The sequence below is a fragment of the Cuculus canorus genome, chromosome 12 (assembly GCF_017976375.1).
Source record: "Cuculus canorus isolate bCucCan1 chromosome 12, bCucCan1.pri, whole genome shotgun sequence".
Classification (NCBI taxonomy): Eukaryota; Metazoa; Chordata; class Aves; order Cuculiformes; family Cuculidae; genus Cuculus; species Cuculus canorus.
In genome coordinates this window covers 5,728,198-5,751,996 of record NC_071412.1, presented here as the reverse complement: position 1 = coordinate 5,751,996, position 23,799 = coordinate 5,728,198, and the positions used below count along the sequence as shown (strand labels likewise).

General features: G+C 40.0%; 1 protein-coding gene across 3 annotated transcripts; it reads left to right on the top strand.

Annotated features, from left to right (window-relative positions):
- The first annotated feature begins 1,998 nt into the window (after positions 1 to 1,998).
- USP8 (ubiquitin specific peptidase 8) lies at positions 1,999 to 23,602 on the top strand. Of its 3 annotated transcripts, none has more exons than XM_054077825.1 (20): positions 1,999 to 2,129; positions 7,321 to 7,491; positions 7,921 to 8,065; positions 8,510 to 8,595; positions 11,193 to 11,337; positions 11,933 to 11,990; positions 12,709 to 12,868; positions 13,132 to 13,294; positions 14,526 to 14,670; positions 14,873 to 15,093; positions 16,203 to 16,799; positions 18,054 to 18,143; positions 18,757 to 18,837; positions 19,239 to 19,501; positions 20,079 to 20,291; positions 20,800 to 21,010; positions 21,334 to 21,570; positions 22,064 to 22,206; positions 22,364 to 22,496; positions 22,715 to 23,602. In XM_054077825.1, the coding sequence occupies exons 2-20, from the start codon at positions 7,388 to 7,390 to the stop codon at positions 22,898 to 22,900; spliced, it is 3,381 nt and encodes a 1,126-aa protein (XP_053933800.1). In that variant the 5' UTR covers positions 1,999 to 2,129; positions 7,321 to 7,387; the 3' UTR covers positions 22,901 to 23,602. The 3 variants fall into 3 exon arrangements, with proteins under 3 accessions (XP_053933800.1, XP_053933801.1, XP_053933802.1); XM_054077826.1 differs by having other exon boundaries at positions 12,724 to 12,868; positions 22,715 to 23,600; XM_054077827.1 differs by lacking the exon at positions 18,054 to 18,143 and having other exon boundaries at positions 22,715 to 23,601.
- Positions 23,603 to 23,799: the final 197 nt, after the last annotated feature.

Genomic DNA, 23,799 nt, shown 5'->3' with positions numbered 1-23,799 from the left:
AAATATTTAATAGAAGTGAAGAATGCATTCTGTGTTTGGTCCATTAGCACTGTATATGAGTTTTCATGATGATCATGACTTCCATCTTTAAAATTATCACATCTAAGGTTGCGTTTTTTGACAGAATTCACCAAAAGCGCATTTAAGAGGGAGACATTCAATGTCCAAGTAGGCAAGTCAAAACACATTTTTCATCTGTAAAGCACCTGGTTCCTTTTCCTGAATTTTTACCTACTTTAAGACAGTAAATTATAGATTTTGCTAACTAAATAATCTAGTACATTCTATTAAAAAGCACACTTATTTCTACTGTTTAAAACCCTTTTTTATTTATTCAGTACTGCTATCAGTAACATACATGCTGATAGGAAAATGTGTTCTAACCTAAGGCAGCACCACAGCATGTTACAGCACAGCCAACATATTAGCATGTTTTAACAAGCTGTTGAATAGGGTAATGCTAATTGTATGGGCAGGTCCTCCCCAACACCTTTCCGTGCATGGTTGGGGTTTGCCCGTACAAGTCAGACCAAAAGATTCTATGATGCAATTTTGTCATACAGGAGAAACAGTAAAAGGGACACTCGCACACTGAGTCCAGCTGGAGAGCAGTTAGCATGATACTCATCATTAATTTGCACACTTGGGTCCCAAGCCTTGACGTCAGTGGACTTACTCCTTTTTTCTTGTCGTAACTTTCTGGCATGACCCATCACAGCTAAAACAAACAGGGAAGTTCTGAAAAAGGCACTTAAAGAGCATTGTGTTATTATTCAGTTCAGTGTATATTATTCAGTTCAGTCAGATATAGTTAGACTAGATCAACTCACTTTGTTAAGTTGCGCTGCCTGTTAGAGGTGGAAGATACTGTTTGAGCCTTTCGAGTACTTAGTACAACCCACGTTGCTGTACCTCTGTGCATGGTGATACAATTAAGCCTTCTGGATAATGAACCAAAAGTATTCTGGAAGGCTACATGAAGGCAGGCACCTTTCTTATTTTGGCTTCGTGAACCTCCCTGTTTCCCAAAGTGGCTGAGGCAAACTGCTCCAGTTCACAAGACCTTTCCATTGGCAAAATGGGGCAGTAGGTTAAAGTATCTTAATGGGATCTCTGACCTTGACACAGCTGGGGGCAGACTGAGGCCTTGGCAAGACAGTATCTTTCTGTTTGTGCAAGATCTCAATGGCACAACCTTCCTCACTGTCTGGAAGCGGGCTCGGCACCTTCTTCCATGTTTTAAATCCCAGTATGACTACAGCGGCGTGTCTGCCGTACCCGCCACCCCTGAGGCACGATGCTCATAGCGTCACAAGCTGCACACAAAACAGCAAAACCATCAACTTTGCAGCATGCCCCGTCAGTGCGGTTTGCTTTAGGGAAAACAAAGGGCATTTCGGTACAGAGAGGCGTCTCGCCTTCCCACGCCAGATCTCACAGCACAGCGGAAGGGCCAGTTTAACAACCGCACGAGCGCTGTATGTCCCATAGAACGTGAGAGGCCTCGCAGCCCACCTTTAGCGCCCCGAACCGAGCAGCGGGGCGGGGCGGAGCCCCACGTGGGGATCCCCGCGCCCCCCGTGACCTCCTCTCCACCGAGGACCCAGCGCAGTGCGGCCTCCCACGGGGCCGGCCGGCCGGCCGGCCGGCCGGACCTGCCCCTCCTCCTCCCCAGGCCGCTCCCGGCTTCGCGGGCGCAGCGGAACCCACGGCACTGCATTCCGCCCAGCGGATTGGCCGACGCCGAGGCCACGGCCCCGTGAGGGCGGGGATAATGCTCCGGGCCTAGCGGATTGGTCGCGCTGAGGCTACGCCCCCCCCAGCGGGAGGCGGGATAGCTCCGAGGCCTCGCCCCCAGTAGGAAGAGGGGATAGCCCCGGCTGGGCCGCTGATTGGCTCACGCCGAGGCCACGCCCCCTAGCGGCCGGCGAGAGCACTGCGCCGATTGGTCCTCGCTGATGCCACGCCCCTCAGGAGGCGGGTTTAGCCCTGAGTCCCCGCCCCTCTGCCGGAGGCGGGGTCGTGTGAGTTCCGCCCCAGCAGCCATGGCCGCGTAGCGTCTCGTCGGTGGCCGCGCTCGGACATGGTCCTGCCCCGGGCCGCCGGGCGGACACAGCGGCTCTGCCGCGGTGAGTCTGCGGGCTCGCCTGGCGCCCGGCCCGGCTGCGGCGGGCGGGGGCGGTGCCCGCGGGGGTGGGGGGTGAATCCTGGGCCCTTGGCGCGGGGCGGCCCGCGGGATGCGGAGCGGCCCGGCGCGCAGCCCTCCCCGGCGCCGTGACCTTGGGCCGCCCGCAGCCCGGCCCGGGGCTGCGCCGTCCCCCAGCCGCCAGCCGGGGCGGCGCTCAGCCTCCCTGCCGTGTCCCGGGTTTCTCTCCCCGCCACCGTCTGCCTGCGCGCTCTGGGTTGTCATTCATCGGAATAAGAGGCGGAGCTGCTCGGGTTCTCGCTTAGATTGAATAACTTTCAAACTTCACGTTTAAAATCCAATTTATTTCTTTTAAGCGACTGAGCTTTGTCGTGCCTCCCCTCCTCATCCGCACCAGTTCAGCTGCTGGGCGAGGGAGCTGTCAGGAGCGTTTTCTCCCCGTGCCAATAGCCTGGATCCCATCTTGGCAGTGCAGGTAGCTGGAGCGTGGTACGCGGCCAAAGGCAGACCCGCAGTGTGTCACTGCTGAGGTGAATGCTGCTGCCCGGCACACCATCAAAGTTTGAGCACTCCTTGTCACCATAATGGCCTTGCTGTGAAGCCCCAGTGGTCATAATCAGCTTCCACACATTAAGTTACAGGACCGTGGCTGTCATATTAACAGCACCAGAGCGTGAAGGAAAGCTGGAGGGCCCACGAAGATAAATATGCTGACTGATTGTGTGTTCAGTCACGTTAAAATACCCTATCTCAAGATTAATACTGATAATCTTCACAGAACCAACTCTGGGGTACCCTTAATTCCAGGAAAATTGAGGAATTTGTTCATGAGAAACCCATTTCTCATTTGCTTACGTCTTTATAATAAGAATAAGTAGATGAATTATACCTCATTATGTACCTGAATTGGTGATGCACGGTACTTTGCATGCCGATTTATTTCAAACTGTGTTAGCTTATGCTGCTTGCAATATAACTGCTTCCGTGCGTTGTTCTTGCTATGGTCATTCCACTTAAAGCTTACTCATATCCTTAGTGAAACAGGCCTGGTAATTAGATGTTGAAAAACCTGTTACCAACAGGTATGTTTCCCTGTCAATGCAAAGCTATCCATTCCAAGTATTTTAAATGCCCGTAAACATCCAATCATGATTTCCCTTATATTTTTAGGATATTGCCCTTATTTTCAGCACTTTAAGTAGGAAGGAGGAGCCTGAGATAATACTTCAGCTGGGGGTGGAGCAGATCCACAGTTTTGAGTTTTATCTTAATTTTTAAGAAAAAAGTTGACAAACCTGAAATAGGTTGTCTCCTTTTCCTTGTGGGCTTGAGTAATAGTAGATTTAGCTATGACGGCTTCTTCAATCCCTTGCATTTATGGTTTTATGATCCAGTTCTCTTTTCTTGCTGGGAAAGAAGGTATCTCTCTTCCTTAGAGACGTATGAAAGATACATCTACATATATGGAAGGTTTCATCAATGCCTCAGTGCTGCTTTTGTATTGATATGATGATGATTATAAGTGTAGAGAGAAATTAGATACTTGGCAAAACTGAGCATAATCTTGTCAGTCAGCCTGAAGCAGCAGGAGTTTATCCTGTTAAAATGGATGTGATTCTGATAAAGTACAGTTCATTTCAGCTGCTCTAGTGGAAACACATGCAGAACTTGCAGTAGCTTGTCTGTCTCCATGCATTTCACTGCTGTATGTTAATTACTCCTGAAGGTTTTTATCTGTGCAACTTAATTTGCTGGAGGAACCATTGAGACCAGATCAGTTAGGGATCGGATATCTGCAAAAGTTTAAGTTCAAAATCAGGTGGTTATATTTATATATGGAGGAGCCTATATGGATTCTGAAATCAGTCTCTTCCAAATACCTGCTCAGAGGAGGAGGAAAACCCTCGTTCATTTGAGTATAAAGGAAAATCAAGTTACAAGCACATCTTAAAATGTAGTAGAAACTTAAGGAATTTTAAGGGTTCTTCTGAGCCAAGACTCCAAGCAGTCAGTGGCAACTATTGGTCCGCCTGTATGTTAGAGATTTTTTGCTGCCCAAAGCTGAAAATACTAGTTACAGTTCTATGGTTGAAGTTGTTCTGTATAGAAGAATGATTTGGAAACTGTGACTGAAATCTCATACCAGTTTATGCTATACGCTGTATGTAATTCTGTTAAGCAGACTGCTGAGAATTTTATATTTATTTATTTTTTTCAGAAAATGTTATTCCTAGTCCATCCTTACTCATTTTAGCTAAGAATATTGTATTAATTGTATGTATAAATGGTGCCATGAGAGGTCAAAGACTAATATCTCACTCACCAGATACTGTGGTCAGTAGCTCATGTTTTGAAAAAAAAAGGTATATAAATTTCTTCAGATCTTCAGAAAATAAATTCAGTATTGAACTTGTCTGGCAGTTTAAAAACCTGCAGTTGCAATTTACTAACCATAGCAGAAAAACATCGAAAGCCAATTTTTGTTCTAGGCCAAAACTCAGATTTGGCTTTTATCCACTAGTTCAAGTTGTTCAGATGAGCTTCCAGAAGAATTGTCCAGATCAAGGCTTGTCAGCAGCACTTGAGAACTCACTAGCATCTTTTGCTTTCTGTTAAATGGTTCATCTTCCACATAATCTTGTGAGGTGTTTCCTTATACATACACAGACACAGTAATGTTATATTCGTACCTTTTTCGCACATCGTTTAGTTACAATGTTCTGTCAGAACACAACCAAATGCTGCCACTTAAGATTAAGAAAATACTGGTTATGTAACAGAGCAAACATTGGAGATATATTTGGAAAAGATTTAACTTCAAAGAAAAAGTCTATTTACAGTTCCGAGGAGGGGGGGGCGAAAGCTAGGTAAAGACATTAAAGACATGCTCTGAAGGTAGGATTAGACAAGCAGTGCTAAAATCTTACTAGAGGGAAGGCTTTCTTTGTAATTCTGTGAGGTTGTAAAGGGTATGTTTTTGTTCTAGGCAAAAAAGCTTTTAGAATGGAAAGGTCCTTCACCTTGGGGCAGGGAGTATATCTGTGCTTTGGGTTGTTTCTAATGAATGCAGTTGTTCCGATGAATTTTCTGCCTTGTTTTCACCACCTAAATATGTCCCTCAAAGTTAAAGTTAAACAGAAGACACTTTAAATGGGGAAGACAGTGTTTTAAGATGAGTGGGGTATGGCATGGCATATATTATTAATTTTATGCATTAAAATCAGGATTTGAGGACTTCTATTTACTTCCTAGAATTATCTGAAAATCAGTCTCCTCCTAAAGAGGGAATTTTGACAAGTTAATCAACTTTGAAAAGTTGCTGTGCAGTTGGAAAATTAGCACGTACAGCATCTGTGTTTAAGCAGTAAGTTATCTAGGTGGATATTGTTTAGTCTGACCTTGGCGTGCCAGACTTTAAGCCAAAGAATCATCATCAGACAGATCTCTTATTTTTGCATTTATTTCCAACGGGAATTTATCAAAGGTTTGGGTTAACTTAGTATCTTTGTTTGATAACCAGTTCCTAGACCGAGAACAGTCAACCTGGTGATACTGTATATGCAGTGATACTTCGAAGAATAACAGCTGTGTGCCATGGGGAGGGATCACATTCCCATCTCAAGCTTTGTAGCCGTTCTGCCTCTTCACGAGCTGAGTTGGCTCATTAAGAGGTTGGACAAGTACCAGACCAGCATGAGAAAGAGGGAGGGAAATTGAGACGATCTCATGTGGCGGCAGGTAGCAGCTACAGATCAATTAAGTTCTGCGAAACTTCGCTCTGAGGTCACTGGCTGATGTTTTTTTGGTCACACTTGTCATGCTGATCATCACCTTGAGGGTAAAAGGTAAATACCCTACCTTCATCTTGGTAAAGGCCGCGTGGATTTTCACTACTAGGAAGTAGTGGATTTGTTGGGATCATTTGAGCATCTTTCTTCTAATTGGTTACTTTAATTTCTTCAGTATGGCTAGCACCTTAAGGTCTCACTGCATGAGAGGGAAGCTCGGTTCCTCCCTTGCCATCCCCAAGGGTTAAAATAGCTCACAGTCTATTAGATTCAAAGATCTTTAGTTAGACTGATCTGTATGAGACTTAATGGACTGTTCTGTGCAGAATGTCAGATGAGATGATATAATAGTTCCTTCCACGCAAACTCAGCTTAACTATTTCATAGCCGCTTGGAGAGCAGAAAGATCATGAGCCCTAGGGGTTTAAGACCTACAGTATGTCCAAGAAGTTTCAGATCAACTTTAACAACAGTAACCTTCCTTTCCCATCTTGTCGCTTACCAAGATGTTGAAGTCATGTTTCTGTGGGTGTAGTATGTATTTTCAGAGGTTTGTGCTAGTAAGTTTGTAGCAATAAAATAATTATCCTTTACTAATTTCAGAGTACAGAGAAGTCAGCTAATTTTTCTTAATATACTTACTGGTGTTATAGTTGAATAAGTTTTCTGGATATGATGATTTTGAACATCCTTCATCAGCATTTCTCTTTTTATTATTTTCTTATTCTTCTGTTAGCAACATATTGCTAACATTCTTGATAAATTACCTTGAGTGGCTTCAAATAATTCTGTCACTTAGGGAGGATTAATGTATACTGCTAATTGTTCAGCCACTCTTTCCATCATTAGTACTTAGAACTCATAAGAGAGGACCCTTATGGTTAATAGACATTTAAATAGTTACAGTTGAAGCAGCTATATTATTCTAACTTCTGGCAAAGAAGTCTTCTTTGGCTGCTGGAAATACTTTTTTCCTTTTATGCTTGTATTACAAATAGTTGCCCAGAATAAGTGACAGACTTTTTCTTTTTGCTTTAAATATATGTATCTTTCTGTGGAAGTAATTCTGTTTTAATAGCGGTAATATAGATTAATATCAAAGGCAGTTATATTGGTTAAGTACTGATGCTGTAGTATTATAATAACATTTGCCAGATCGTAGTGGACCAGATCAGGTACTAGAGCTCCAATTAACTACCTACAATTAAATTACTTTTAGAATTTTTCTTTATAGCTCAGTCTTTAACGGCATAAGTCCCAGATTGTTTGACACTAGTGCTAATTCACATAGAGTGAGGTAGGTTAGGTAATAACCCAATATACACAACTATAACTGTATCAAAAGTCATTGAAATATAATTCGGCTCTCCCTACTTCCCCCCCCAGAATAGTATTGCTAGAGACTTCTGAGAAGCTGTACCATCCTAGAAGGATCATCAGTAACAACATTAACATGCCTGCTGTGGCATCTGTACCTAAGGAGCTATATCTCTCTACTTCATTGAAAGATCTCAATAAGAAGACAGAAATAAAACCTGAAAAGACCAGTACAAAGAGGTATGCATATATATTTTAATTGATTTTGGATTAATATTGCAAGTATTAGCACTACTCTTCTGAACGGGTTCCAAAACAACTGTGTTGTGGATCTAAATTTCTTCAGGGATAAAATCTTTGGTAGTCTTAATGTATAGCTCTCTCAGCTACCACACTGGGTACGCTTACTGGCTGCAGAAGGGCACTTCGCATATTACCAAAACACAGCTTGGGTGGAGCATGCCTCTGAAAACTTGTGTACTTTGAGAAAAGGCTAGATTCATGCATGGTTATAATTCATATATAATAAAAGCCTTATATTAACATGGTAAAATCAAATGCCTGATAGACAGGCAGAGGCTGTGAACACTTAAAACGGTATCTTGTAAAGAAAAAGTGTTTGCAGACAAGTCCTCAATCATGTGCTTTACTCCTCTTCTTTGATTTCAGTTATGTGCAGAGTGCCCTTAAGATTTTCAAGGCAGCGGAGGAAAGCAGATTGGACCGAGATGAAGAAAAAGCTTACATCTTATATATGAAATATGTGACTGTTTATAACTTGATTAAAAAGAGACCCGATTTCAAGCAGCAACAGGTATAAAAGTTTTCTGGCTGATCTGTTGTGCATTTGTAGATGTATTAGAAGTACAGAGAATTACACTGATATTAAGTAAACTGGCTCATGTATGCATTTTTTCCTTCCTATTTTTGACAAGTCTGTTGTTAATTGATTTTACAGTTTGCTTTTAATACACATAAGGTGTATAAATTGCCATATGTGTGAATATTTTTTTCAGGGAAAGGTAATCATCCTTCCCGTTCAGATGTTTTTTGGTGCAGTTGCATAGCCTTTTTTTATTAGTAGTATATAATAATTTTACAACAATTTGAGAGGAAAATACTTTGACTCAAACCACTTATTTTTAATAGCATTAATGTTATAATTGAGATTCTCTGTACATTAGCTGCTCTTGACATGCACAGAGTAGGCATTATTAAGCTGCACTATTAACATGTGGGGTGATGCTTGTAATTTTAGGATTATTTTCTTTCAATTCTCGGACCTACGAATTTAAAAAAAGCTGTTGAAGAAGCTGAAAGACTCTCAGACAGCCTTAAACTCAGGTATGTGAAAACAGTTAATAGATATTTTTCAGTATAGCTGAGGCCTGCACATGTGCAATTGCAGGTTTTCATGCTATCGAGCAGTAAAGGATTTCACTTGAGTAGAACTTAGATACCCAAAAGACAGAAGTCTGATATTAGAGATAATTTTCATCATCACATATTCCAATAACTTGCCACTGTATACATTGTCATGTATATACATGCTTGGTATATACATGTATACCTGCTTGGTAAATGATTTGTTGACATTGTCTCCTGGTTTTGTTTAATGACTTATAAAGAGAAACCACAAGATATAAACTATATGCGCGCTAGAGATGATCAAGAGCAATTTCCTCCTTACCCTTTTTGTTATAAGGTAATTGAAAGTAAATATACTGATGAACGTTCCTAATATTTCCACGTGTTAAAAAGGTCCTTCTAGTGTGGATTTAGTTTACACTAACAAAACACATTGTGGATTCTTTAGTTAGCTCCTTCACCTTTCCTTTCTCTCTGCCACGTGCAGACCTGTACATGGAAACACAGTTTTGCCAGCATGTAACTGAGCTGATGCTCAGAGGCTTTTGTGGCTCTTATAGAACTGTCAGGTTGCGTGTCTTGGTGCCATAAACCACAAATTGCATCTGTAAGAAGTTGTAAGGTGGAACCTATCTTTAGGTGATATTTAGTGCAGTATGTCTTGCAACCAGTTTTATTCGCTTCTCACATCTTTCCCTCCCCTTTCTCACCCTTTTAATTCTCTCCCTTCAGCAGGGCATTTTTCCCGTCCCACCCACCCCACCCCCATCCTATGCCCTTTTAAGTGCTCAATCCAGAAAGCTGGTTTAGGTGAACAAGGAAATAAGAGTGTAGTTACACGTATATGAAAACAGACTTTCCAAAGATGTCTCCTATGCATGAAACAGCCTTTAGATTTTGTTATTTTCAATTAAGAGAGTCTTAAAATTCAGAGCTACAAATTCACTGTGAGTGTAAGACTGATAGAGTTATAGAAAACGAAAATTATTTAGAGACTTATTGCGTAGTAGCTTATGTTTTTTAATGAAAGAAATGGAGTTTTGAAAGTTGACACGATTAAAGACTTCGAGCTACTCGAGGCAAAATGTGTATATAGCTGAAGGGAAGACAAATGAAATGTGACTCCTGTGTAACTACAGAAGTGGTTTCAGGGAAATTATTTGTATAATTTCTTCTCCAGGCAGTAAGCCAGCAAATAGTTTGAATGTTAATTGTTAACTAAAAGTGGATCTGCTGAAAGATCATTTGTACAGAAGTGGGAACACCAACGTGAATGGTCTGCTATGCGCTTCAAAGGCGTATCAGTGGGTAAATGGGCAATTGATGGGTAAATATTCCATATTGACTGAATTTAATTAAAATCTGAAGTACGCTTTAGTGCAGTTAAATCCAAACGAGAACAAAATGTTCTCTTCTAACTTATGATGCCTTTGCCAAATCAAGAGGCCTCCTTCCTATTAGTGGCCAATTAGGGGACTCGACTTTGAGACAAAATTTGATTTAATGATGTAGTTCATTATCACATTACTCTCAATAAGTGTAATACAACTGTATTGTTGTCATTTTAGTCCTGATTAGGCAACATCTGATTAAAAAGAGGAATTACTAATACAGTTCTGCCTTCATGTTTCACTGTTTCGTTCAGTCATCAAACTTGTTAGTTCAAAACATTTTTCTTTGTTTTATGGACCACTAGTAAAACATAAGCTTTTCAGTTATATTAAAATAATAGAGCACTGTTTAACAGTGTTGTAACTAAGCAAACCTGCAGTCAGTGATCTAAAAGCTGTAGGTAGGAGGCCACCCATTTACAATATTGTGATGGTCTTTACAATGGCAAATGGTGGGGAGATTTATTTTAAAGTCTAAGGCTTTATGAAAAGGACAATTGCATCCCAAATCTAGGTCCACCAAAACTCTTGAGTATGCCCGATTCCTCCATTGTCCTCACGGTAGCCCCAATGTTAGAGACAAACAACAGGGACACAGGTAGGGACATAACAGTATTATAAAGTCAGCTCACATCCTGAAGGTTGGCAACTGTCCAGGTACTTCTGATCAGAGTCTTTGGAAAAAAAGGGAATTTCAATAACAGAGAGAACTTACTCTTAAGTTATTATTAGCTCTGTTGCAAAACCAAATAAAATGCCTAGGATTGTTTTTGTAATATATTAGAGTTTATCTGTAAGTCACCCATCCTTACTGTTTCTTCTACAAAATGTAGAACCTGTTACGTTTAGTGACACCAGAGCAAAGCATGACCCCAAGCTTAGACAAAAAAATTAGTTAGCCTTAAGAGCAGTGGCTATGAAATAGGATCCAAAACACGATTCAAGAATAAGAAAGCCAGCCCAAGAATGGGAGGAATATCATGCAGTCATGGAGGAAAACAGGCTATGTTGGAAATACAAAGTTGACAGAGCTTTAACTTTTTTTTAAACTTAAAATACTTCTTTATCCTCCTGAGGACTTCCTAATTCTGATGTTAATTAACCAAGACTACCCAGTAAGGCAGTAAGGCAATATTGCAAAAAGAAAAAAAAAAGAAGGCCTTTTTTTTTTTTGACCATTAGATATGAGGAAGCTGAAGTTCGGAAACAACTTGAAGAGAGGGACAGACAAGAGCTGCAGAAAAAGCAAGAACCGAAAGACGATGGAAAGGGGTCAGCCAAAAACTCCTCAGAAAGTGCTGTGGATTCCAAAGGAAAAAGCCAAAGGGTAATTGAAGCTATTTATAAACTCTAATTCAGTCTAACTATATAGTTTTAATCTAGTGTTTGATCTCTACCAGTTCAGTATTATGTTTTTTAACATCCATTTCAACTCCCCATAACCCTTCTTTGACATTTCTTTGGAAGACGTTGAGCCCTTCAACCTCCAAGTCGTGCATCAGATAGACTAGGGCTTTTGTAAAGTCAAACTCTATTCTGTCATAGAACTAGCAAGTGTAAGAAACCCAAGGTAATGGTAATAAGCTGATGTTATCAATATGTGTCCCCTCTGTAGGGGGGAGATGACTTTTCAGCAGTGGTGTGGAAAGAAACTCACTTCTCCACACTTGCTTCACAAATTTCGTCTAGCATGTGATGCAGTCCTAACCTTTTTTACTGGTTTCTAGGTAGGGCAGCAACCTCAGTATCTTTTTAGTACATTTGTCAACACATCTTCAGAAGAAGTTTCCGTTTTCTAAGTTTCTTCATGTGGCTTATGGTCTGACCAGTTTCCTTCAAGCTCTGTGAGAGTCAGTGTCGGTTGGTCACCTTGGTTCTGAGAATTAGATATTAAACTAACTTTTTATTTCCTTACAACACAGATTAATGGTGAGAGGAAGCATTCACCGGAAAGAAAGGACCAGTTTGACAGTCTGAGTGGTAAGAGATGCAGTGTTTACACAGATGTGAAAAAGCTCTCCATATACCTATGCATATATTACTTAAGCAGTTGCAGTTCTTTTAAGGAGTTATTTCGCAGTCAGATTATTTTGATTAGATTCTGGTAGCCTGCATTTCCGTAGCAGCAACTTAGTAATTAAGCTCTGTATTGCAGCCTTCATCACTTCTTTTGAGCTTAGAAAGCTGTACTTAGTTTTTTAGCAGTTTAATAACTAAAGCAGAACTCGACGTAAAGTAGTCAAAAAAAACTGTCTTCTTGACTGATGAGAAAAATATTTAGACAAGGCTGAAATGTGTCAGCTTTCTCAGTTAAATAAGAAATTTCTCCTTTCCCTTCCCAACCTTCATAGTTTTGTTCCTGTAATGAATACATGAAAACGTTCCCCAGAGTCACTGACTAAAGAGGAGTATCTGCAGCATGTAGTCTACAAATGCTTGCCTATATAGCTTGATTTAAATGACACCACAAGAAGTTAAACTAGTTTATCACTGAACTGTTCAGTACTGTCTAATTCAGCAGATCAGGTACTAATCAGTAGTGGGACCAAAAGGTCCAGTATACTTATTTGATAGTGTCTCACCCCTGTGACCTTTTGGGACTTTTCTGTTCGGTTTCATCTGTTTGCAGACTTGATTGCACCAGTCTAAGGTGTTCATAGCCATGTCCATTTACAGTGTAGCTTTTTACATCTCACAGCTTCTGTATTTCCAGGAGCGGTCACAGCTGAGAAACTGTTTGCAATGATGTCAGATGAAAATATTGAATTGCTTATAATGGATGCTCGAAGACTGAAGGATTATCGGGAATCCTGTATTCCAAGATCTATCAGTGTCCCAGAAGAAGCTATCACCCCAGGGTATGAAATAATGTTAAACAGTGCAATATTTAATTCTGTAGTTTTATAAAGTTTACTGAAAAAAATTATGTGCTTTTAAAGCTTTTACACTTAGTTTCAGATGCATGCAAGGGGGTGAGATGTGTCCAGACCAGCTCTGTTGTTGCGTGTACTGACTTTAAGCTTATTTATTCTCTCCAAGCATATAAAGATATATCGGTTATATATTGTTGGACAAAACGTTACTTGTACATTGTTTTCAAATGCATGTTAATACATTTCAGAACTACTGCTAGCTGGATTGAAACTAAACTCCCAAAGGATTCTAGAGATCCATGGAAGAGGAGAGGACACTTTGATTATGTTATACTGCTAGACTGGTCTAGTTCTGCGGAAGACTTAAAGCTAGGAACAACTCTTCAAAGCCTGAAAGATGCGCTTTTTAAGGTTGGCAAGTTTTACATTTTGTATTAACTCATCTCTATAAATAAGGAGGTTGTAAAGCACATATAATTACCAAGTATATGGAAGACATAATGACGCTTTAGGCAAACATCTTTGTTCAGTTTTTAGAGACTGCGAATTTTGATAGCTGAAGTTTCACATTCCCATGCTTGTACTCTAGTAGAGGACAGTATCATTTGTTAAATAGGTAAACAGCACAATGATTAGACTGCCCTGCTCCACAATGAGCTCATAATCTTAGTGTTCTTGGCTTATAGAATTATTTGGGAAAGTACTAAATACTGTTTGCCAGAAACATTGTCACCCTCTTTCCTGTATTAGCAACTGTGATTTCCTGTTCACAGGAACCAGCTGGCCACCTGCACAGACAGGCCAAAGAAGGCTGGCTTCTTTGCAGGCCTATCAGCCAGGCTTTTTCTAGAGTGGGGGAGGTTTGCTGAATCTGATCCCAGAAATATTTGGAGCGTGGTTGATTTTTGTGCATTATTGAAAATAACTTCTAGAGAAACATGAATCTAAGTTGAGCTTCATCAGTGCAGGGAGCTTATGGACTCAGTGTTAAGCAAGTGCTCAACATTTTCAAGTGAGAACTCTGGCTATGGCTATGTTGTCCCCACCCCTCTATATAGGTGGCTCTTGTGAAAGACTGCACATCTTTCTGTTACCTAAGCATTCAGGACTGGGGCTCAGAGAGAATTCAGACAGTTCTCCCTATTTATTCCTGGATATTCTCTGAGCTCCTGTGCCTGGTTCATGCTCTTAATACTGAGGACCTCAGGAGGAGGCCAGTCCGGAGCCTGAAGTCTCAAGGGTTTTTCAGAAAGTTGATGTTGGTGCTTTCTAAATCCAATGCCCCTCATCACTCAGTAAACTTATCAAATAAGAAACTGAACTATAATATTGTACTAAAAATATTTTTCTGCATCAAGGATCACTACCTGAAGTAGTAGTAAGTGGTTCTTTGTACTGGAAGTATTCAGACCCTGTTGCAGGTAGAGCTAGGAACCTCACTACGCTGGACATTCCCCAAACACAAAGAGGATACCTGTTCCCCAAAGGGTTTTTGCCACCTGTTTTCATTCTTATTTAACAATCTCAGGAATAACTTTTCTCTTAATATAATGACTAGACACAAATATCACCCACACTGTTAAGATGTAAGAGTTTCTTTTCTATTTTGAAATAATTTAATTTCAAACTTCTTTTCTTATAGTGGGAAAGCAAAACCATACTACGGAATGAACCTTTAATTCTAGAAGGAGGTTATGAAAACTGGCTCCTTTGTTTCCCCCAGTACACAACAAATGCTAAAGTAACTCCACCCCAGCATCACAGAAGCGAAGCAGTGACTGTGTCTTGTAAGTATAAAGGATGGCCTCCCTCCTCCCTGCTAAGTGTTTTTAATTACTGGATGTATCTTTAAGTCATCTAGATATGTTTGGGATGGCCTTGTTCTGGGCTAGATCTCATATCTAAATTTGGGGGTCTGGTGGAACGTGGGGGTTATTTTGCTTCTGTGTTTTTAAGAGCTCTCTCATGCTTCTCTCCTCACTTGTAAAGTGGACATTACCTACCCATCTCTGGAAGAGCTAGATCCTGTTCCATCTGTTGTTGCTATAAAGCCATCTCCAAAAGAAGCGATTGAAAATGAAGAAACAAGAGATCATTTGGAAGAGAGACTAAAATCTCTTAACAGACCAAATGTACAGGATGCCGCTGTTCCAAAATCTGACAGTTCAGTTGTAGTTAATCCAGTATCAATTACAAGGAACATTCCTGAGGTAAGCAGCGATGCTTCTTTTTCCAGAGTTGGTCAATGGCTAATCTGTGAGAGGCCCACCACAGACAGAAGCCTAAATCCATGAAGAAACGTACTCAGTATTTGTTTAACGCTTGTACACAAATATATTGGTACAGACTGAGTCTGTAAAGCCATCGTAACTCATCTACAGAACGATGAAACTGGAAAGACTTAACAATTGTAGAGCTTTTCATTAGTATTTTGATATAAGCACCTGAGAAATTAAAGGTCAGCAACTGATTGTTAATTCAGAAAGGTTATAAGCAAGCTTTTCTACTCCAAACATAGATACAATGAAATACAAGGAGGGCAGTTAGACCATGGCTTACCTTGACTTTTCCAAAGGTCTGCTTTCCAGCTACTGTAATTACTTTGAACAATAAAATATTTAGGTGGCTTGTCATTCTTGGTCTGGTAGTGAGAGAATAGTGGTTTGTTTCTTCCTTTCATGAGTATAAAACTTCCTAAATACATCTTTGTGGAATCCTTGTTTTCTTTAGATGACGAGGTTAAAGTCAGATTCTTCACTTTCACCCTTCTAGCTACTGCCTTTAATCCAGGCTTCTGCCGAGGGACCCTAAACCCAGCAGACCTTATTTCTGTTCTTCCCTGAACTAGACTAGCTTTTATTGCTCCAGAACTTCCACTTCAGCATCAAAACCAACTTGCTCTCCTAGATTTTTGCATAAGCCATTCTTAAATACCTCTTCCCATCAAGCAGCTCTGCCTTAATCACATGCTCTGTCACATGGTTGAGAGAGCCAGGCCCAGATTAGGCTGCCTGATTGCCCTAAAATGTTCACGTTTTGGGGGGCTTGAAAACAAAGAGGTGTGGTAATCAGTACTTAATGCTGTCCTGGTGGTTCTGTAGGGCTTGTTGATTCTTAGCTTAGATCTGGAAGCTAAGTGACTACCTACTTTTACTAACAGGCAGTTTGAATTACCAGATTTAAGGAGACTGAAAGTTCACTATTGTTTTGGCAGAGGTCAACTTGGTACCATCTTTACTCTCTTCTAAATCTCATTTAGAAAAAGCTTACTTAGGAGTGCTAAAAGGTGTAGTGAATTGTTCTACACTTTGTGTTGCAGGTTGATCGTACTAAAAAGCCTTCACTAAAAATCACTGATGATAACAGACCAAAACCTGAAAATACAGTTGGTGACAGCCAACCTGTTGAAAATGGACGAGTAGTTCCAGACCGGTCCACAAAGCCATTACGTGATGCAAAGAGCGTTCTGACAGAAGAAGAAAAAAGTCGGGTACACGCAGAAACTGCTGCTCTGTTAGAGAAAAACAGATGGGAAAAAGAACTTCGGGAGAGGCAACAAGAAGAACAGAAAGAGAGACTCAAGCGAGAAAAAGAAGAACAAGAACAAAAAGCAAAAGAAGAACAGAAAGAAAAGGAACATAAAGAAAAGCTACAGCAATCCAAAGAGGACAGAGAACAGAAGGAGAGGGATGAACAAATAAAAAGAGAACAGGAGGAAAAGGAACAAGAAAGAGCACGGAAAGAAGCAATAGAAGCAAAAAAGCAAAATAAAAATGAACTAGAAAGCATTGGTGCAAAAAGAGTTGAGATTGACAAAATGTCTGTGGAAGAAAAAGAAAAGGGAACTCGAACACCAGAAATGCAGAGACGTGCAGTGAGTGATGCATCTCAGACCTTTGTGACAGTTCCAGGCAAGGTTAGTGAAAAAGAGCAAATCATCACCAAATGTGGAGCAATTATTCAGGATGATTTTGCGAGTGCATGCTCTACTATCAATCTAGAAATGTTAAAATATATCATTGGGTTTTTATTTAGGCCAGTTTTACATAAATGTGGAGGAGAAAGTTAAAGTCAAGAAACGAATACTGAGGGTTTTTTCCAAGACAGTCTTGGTTCTTGCTTGTAGGTGGGCAGCATGGGATTTACACAGGATGATAAAACTTCCCATGGACATGGAGCTAGAACGGATGGTTCATAGGCTGCAACCCTCTGTTACAAAACCAGAGGCACGGTGGCATCCTAGCTCCACTGCCAGCCCGGTACTGTATGGTATCCTCTTGCAACGTATGCTAGGGACAGAATTGTTATAGCAAGAAACTCTTAGTGCCCCCAGCTGCATAAATGCTGATTCAACAGAATTTTGATGGCTGGCATAGGAAGCAAAGCAATACCCTGAACTCATGTTTTGGCTGAGAACAGTCCGATTCTAGCTTTTGGGGGAGTCGCAGTTCCTTCATTGCTCAGATTCTTGGAAAAAAATTGCAAAATATCTGAGAGCGTAAAAATCATCTGATTGTGAGACATGAGCCATTTGTGAAGCTGAGTCAATAACTGAACAGATATCTTCAAAAACTATTTCTCAAGAACACACAGTAGGATATTTTTCTCTCCTTTGTAACTGCAGTTGCTGTTTGACCAAACCTTGATGCTTGTGTAACAGAAATGCACGAGGAAACCACAATATATCTTCGTGGCCAACCCTGGCATGGTCATTCTTGAGCGTTTAATTAACAGAGCCACGTCACATAATCCCAAAATGAGCACCTGGGATAAAATAAGTGCATAATGTTGGCTTCACAGTTTGCCTTTTTCATGGAGAGGCTTTGTCACAGGGAGAAGTAAAATGGGGAAAAAGTCTTTAGTTTAAAAATATATCGTAAAACCCACAGCTTTTAGGGCGGGAAGTAGTGTAGGTGGAACTTCTGCACTTTATTTTTGAGCTCTTGAAACTACATAATAGACCATCTTATGCAATACAACGTTCAGCTACAAAGGGTAATCTAGCAAATTGCCTATAGTATGGACTAGGAAGAATAAAAGTGATGTGTAGATACCTGCTCTAACCACTTCTTTGTGGCACATGCATTTAATAACCCTATTTTGCTTTCTCAGCATTCTTTACTGATATTCTAGGTGACAATTGAAAGCCTTCTCTCAAAATCTTTTACAGCAAACTGGCGTTAAAGGACAACCAGCCAGTGGAGCTCAAAAGCCAGGACCCCTTAGAGAGGATTCTGAACAAGATACTGAAAGACTTAAAGTAAATACAATATGTTGTATGTAGCCAAACTCAGTCAAGTGCAGATGCTTTGTAATTATATTATGTAACATTCCACCCCATTTCAATTTTTGAAGTCATAGTCTTAAGAAAAGACTATGCCATGTTTACAGCTGTTTGTTTGCTTTTTTTCCCTGCATGTCATGTCCATCTGAAACAAATATTTGAAGCTTTCACTAGAGGTCTTCATATGTTTGCGATGGCATTAACGAAGGTTTCACACTTGTCATCTCACACATACTCCTTTGCAGATTGCTTTGAAAGGGAGAAAAGATCATGCATATCTGTGTAACAGCAGCACATATCCCTATTAAAGTAGCTTCCTTCAGGAAGAAATTGAGTATTCAGACTTCTGTGAGACTGAATTCTCCTTTTTTTCTGGAGCATGTCAACAAATGGGTTTTTGTTTAGATTGAGCGATACAAAATAGTAGTACGATATTACCATTACATTAAATCGTATTTCCACCTATAATTAAGGATTTCTTATGCAACTGTTTTGCGTTGAATCATGTAACCATGTAGGGAAAGTCGCAAGCAGCTTGCAGCTCTGCATAAGTAACTGCGTGTAGCTTACATTTCTATTTATTTATTAGTCTCAGCGGGAGCCATTAATGAGAGCACGAAGTGAAGAAATGGGAAAGATAATACCAGGACTGCCTGCAGGATGGGCAAAGGTAACTTTCTCTTCTGATTCTGATGTTACAATCAAGTTGCTTTGTGCAATTTCATAGCGTATTTCAATTGTATCTTATTTCTAAGTTAGATCATTTGATTCCTCCCGCCCCCTCCTTCGACTGCCACGCAGTAATTTTCTGAATTTTAACATAATTTGTAATGAAACTAGGAGAGCTTGCCTGCTGTTTCCAGTACTAAGCAGCTGCTGTTTAATATGCATTTTGTGAAAGTGGTGCCTTCCAATAAATTTAATCCACTAAGTACTGAGGGCAATCAAAACTGTTAACAGCTCCATGTTCAAAAAACTCATGCGCTGTTCTTACAGTAGTTTAAAAAATAGGTAAGTAAGTTAACGATGCTTTTCCACTTGGTTTTGAAACATTTTCTTTTTTTCCCCAAGTTTCTGGATCCAATCACTGGAACCTTTCGTTACTATCACTCGCCAACAAATAGTGTTCATATGTATCCACCAGAAATGGCTCCTTCATCCACTCCTCCATCAACCCCACCAACTCATAAACCCAAGCCACAGGTGACTGTTGAAAGAGAAAGAGAACACTCCAAACTGAAGCGCTCCTACTCTTCCCCAGATATAACCCAAGCCATTCAGGAGGAAGAGAAGAAAAGAATTTCTGTAACTCCTGCAGTCAATCGTGATAACAAGTATGTTCGATAAGTTGTACCACAGCTCATGCAATACGGTAGCATCCAGGACTTAGTGGTGAAACAACTTAAATCCATTAGTTTTTTCTAAGTAGGATTGAAGGCTGCAAGAGTGATAGATTTAAACTTTGTTGTTAGGCAGTTATCCTTTGAGAATTAGTGTAACTGTTAGGTTTTGACATGAATTTCAGAGGTCACAGTGCCATTGGACAGTAGTTGCTTTTTAGGTGGTGGTATTCGTGTTAACATATTAAATGCCAGTCTTCTGACAAGTAGTGATATGCAGAGGTTTTGATTTTTAAACGCAGTTAAACCAACAGCTGTTGCTTCCTCTATGAATTTAAAAAGAAAACAAACATAAAACACAACAGCATGAGCCTGTAACTCAGCCTCATGATAGGCCAGTCTATGTGGCTTTCTCACTGCTGCACTGACAGTCCGGAATACCTTAAATGATGGCATTTGGTGACATCTGTGCCAGGATGTTTCATTCCCTGTCAGGGAGGGTGGTTCTTCTGGTTTATGCTCGCAGCCTTGTCAAGCCTGAGACTCCTAAAAAATAATTTCTTCCTTACAGACCACTCTGTTACACTAAAGCAGAAATTTCCAGACTCTCTGCATCACAAATTCGGAATCTCAATCCAGTGTTTGGGGGATCGGGACCAGCTCTTACAGGACTTCGTAATCTGGGGAACACTTGCTATATGAATTCCATATTGCAGTGTCTGTGCAATGCACCTCATCTGGCTGAGTATTTTAATAGAAACTTATATCAGGATGATATTAACAGGTAACAATGTCTTATATTTGTCAATTTATAATTGAAGAAAAAAAATCTACCTTTACAATTGTTAATTCAAAAAAATCACTTAGTGGGGCTGGAGGGGTTGTTTTGTAAGGGGGAGGCAAATGCAAACTATGGAATGTCCTGACATGTTCAAAATTCGTGTGTTACAAAAGAGATTTTACTGGACAGTTATTTAAATTGTGCTTACCACATTCGTAAATCCAAGGATACCGGAGTCTCCTAAAACCAAACAATATTTAAATAGTGATTTACAAAACCAGCTGGGAACAAGCTGTACATTCCATTAGCCCCGTCTTGAATATGGAACCAAATTACAGTGCTAAAGTAGACAAAAACTCTAACTGGGCCTAACAGCCCCTTTTGCTTGGTTCTGAAGAAATTACTTCGAAATTTGCATAATGTCTTGGATAAATAACAATGTTTTTAAAGAAGTTATAAGAATGGCTCACTATATTATCTCTTTTCTCTTTTTTCTTGCTTAATTGTATAGGTCCAATTTCCTGGGGCATAAAGGTGAAGTGGCTGAAGAGTTTGGTGTAATAATGAAAGCTTTATGGGCAGGGCAATATAAATATATCAGTCCAAGAGACTTTAAAATTACCATTGGGAAGATCAATGACCAGTTTGCAGGATACAGCCAACAGGACTCCCAAGAACTGCTTCTCTTCCTGATGGATGGCTTGCATGAAGACCTAAATAAAGTAAGGATAAATCATAACAAAATACACACCTGTCGGATGATCAGGAGAAACAGATTTTAAAAAGACTGTTTATTTGTAAGGAGATGATGCTACTGGAACCTTGTGTAGAAGGAAGTGCTAGTATTCAGATTTAAAGTAGGAATCTATTTTGAAACAGTAAAAGGTACTGAAGGGATTAATGGAGGAAGCCTGGCTAGAAAAGAAACGGACGGCTACAGTTGCCTGGTTAAATATTCTTGCAAATATTTAATAGTATGCTGTGAGACTTTCTGGTTTTATATATGTTAATATATGGCTTTGGTATTTAAACTTCTCTTATCCAGGCTGACAACAGGAAAAGATACAAGGAAGAAAACAATGATCATCTCGATGACTTCCGAGCAGCAGAAGTGGCGTGGCACAAGCACAAACAGCTCAACGAATCCATTATTGTGGCACTCTTTCAAGGGCAGTTCAAATCTACAGTGCAGTGTCTTACGTGTCACAAGAAGTCCCGCACCTTTGAGGCTTTCATGTATTTGTCGTTACCGCTTGCATCCACTAGTAAATGTACCCTGCAGGTAATGCTGGCATGGGAGGAACTCTTCTGGCAGTAAAGCCATTTCTCTAACTTCATGCCAGTGTGGCTTCTGCTCTGCCTCTTGTTGGGCCGGTCAGTATTCCACCTTAATTGACACAAACCCGAAACGTGAACAGATCTGAGTCTTCATTCTTTTTTAATTCTTCTAAAATTAAAAAAGTCGTTCCTTGAAAGTTTTAAAATACCAACAGGATGGAAATACTGAAGCCACAGTAGCAGAGAAGATGTATTTATTGTTATAGATCTTGGTGTATTTTGTGGTTTTAAACAAAATATTATAGGTATATTTTGAAGGACTTGCTGTGAATTAATAGATGCCATAAAACCACACATGGATTTACCTTTCTTTTTCTCATCTTTGTGAACAGCAGCGTGCATGTAATTGATGCAGGTTAACAACCAAATAGGAAACATTTTAGCTCGACTTTCATGAACGCTTGCCCTTCACAATCTGTGTTTGTATGTTGTTTTAGGAATGCCTTAGGTTGTTCTCCAAAGAGGAAAAGCTCACCGATAACAACCGGTTTTACTGCAGTCATTGCAAAACTCGAAGGGATTCTTTAAAAAAAATAGAAATTTGGAAATTACCACCTGTTCTTCTTGTTCACTTGAAACGGTAAGAGAAACAGTGAAAATGAATTGGGCTGAAGTGCAAGAGCTAACCATTTTTAATTAGAGAAAATTCCGGGTGTATTTCCAGTTGTAATGTTATGAGATTCCAAAACAGCTTGTGAACAACCTGCAAGTTTTACTGCTACTTTTTAATTCTCTAGATTTTCCTATGATGGCAGATGGAAGCAAAAGCTTCAAACTTCTGTAGATTTCCCATTGGAAACCCTCGACCTTTCACAGTACGTTATTGGTCCAAAGAGTAACCTGAAGAGATACAACCTGTTCTCCGTATCAGTAAGTAACCGACTCCCATTTCAAAGTTCAGCTGGTGTTTATATCAAGTTTGAGGTTTGCCTGTGTGATTCCTCTTGGTTTCCAGGCCGCTTGCTTGGATGCAAATCAAGTTGTGTTCTAAAAAATATGATTGCTATTTAGTAACAATCTCCGTTTCCCTAACCAGGGAAGAAATGGCAGGTTTTGAGGCCACTAATTTTTCTCTTTTCTGTTTCCAGAATCATTATGGCGGGTTGGACGGAGGGCACTACACAGCCTATTGCAAAAATGCTTCAAAACAACGCTGGTTTAAGTTTGATGACCACGAAGTGTCCGAGATCTCAGCATCATCTGTGAAATCCTCAGCTGCTTATATTCTCTTTTACACTTCTTATGAACAGCGAGCAGTGGATGTGGCCACATAAAGCAGTGTGGGTTCAGAAAACTGGTTTTCTTTTTACAAGAGCAAAGTAGGAATGGGAACGCAGACGAATATGCAGACCCATGACAAACAGTCACAGATACAGGGATGGTTGCAGCAGCTTTTCTGCCAGCAGGCTCTTTCTGGTCAGTACTAGTGCTTAAAAATCAGAAGACTGATTAACAATGCTTGTGGTAATACTGCCATCTGTGAAAGCGTTTAAAAAGCATATTGCATTACCATTTATTTAAAAAACAATGATATTTTTAGTCTGCTCCAAAATTAAATTCTAGCTTAGTCATCTGAAATCTATTAACAAGTAGTTTAAGATGTCTTAAAATCCCAAGGCATATCTTGATTTTTTTATTTTTTCCTTTCACTATTATGGCCTTTTCACATTTCTAACCTTAAGCTTGATTCTACTGTGAATACTCTAGAACGATGTAAACAGTTAGGAATGTAAGTGTACATATTGATTGCAAACTTGCACATCAGAACTATGTATATAATAAAATGTTGTCCTTTTTGTGAGAATCTCTAAAACTCAGAGGATTGCATTTATTTGCCAGCTCTAAGTAATTGCAACACTACTTAATAAAAAAAAGCAGAGCTGTATTTTTTTTTGTTAGCTTTTGTCAATATTTGTGCACTTCAGAGTTATTCTAAACAAACAAGATTGTCCTTTTTAATTTTTTAATATAAATTTTCATGTACACATGCATTAAAAACCTTAATGAAGAAATTATTTAAAAATATATCCCGTTAAATGTATGTTTGGGTTTGGCGTTTTCATTCTCAGCTGGTTGTGTAATGATCAGGATTCTCCGTGATGGCAGCCTACATCGTAGTCACACAGCTTAGAAGGTCTTCAGATGAAAAAAAATCTATTTGATGTAGAACTGA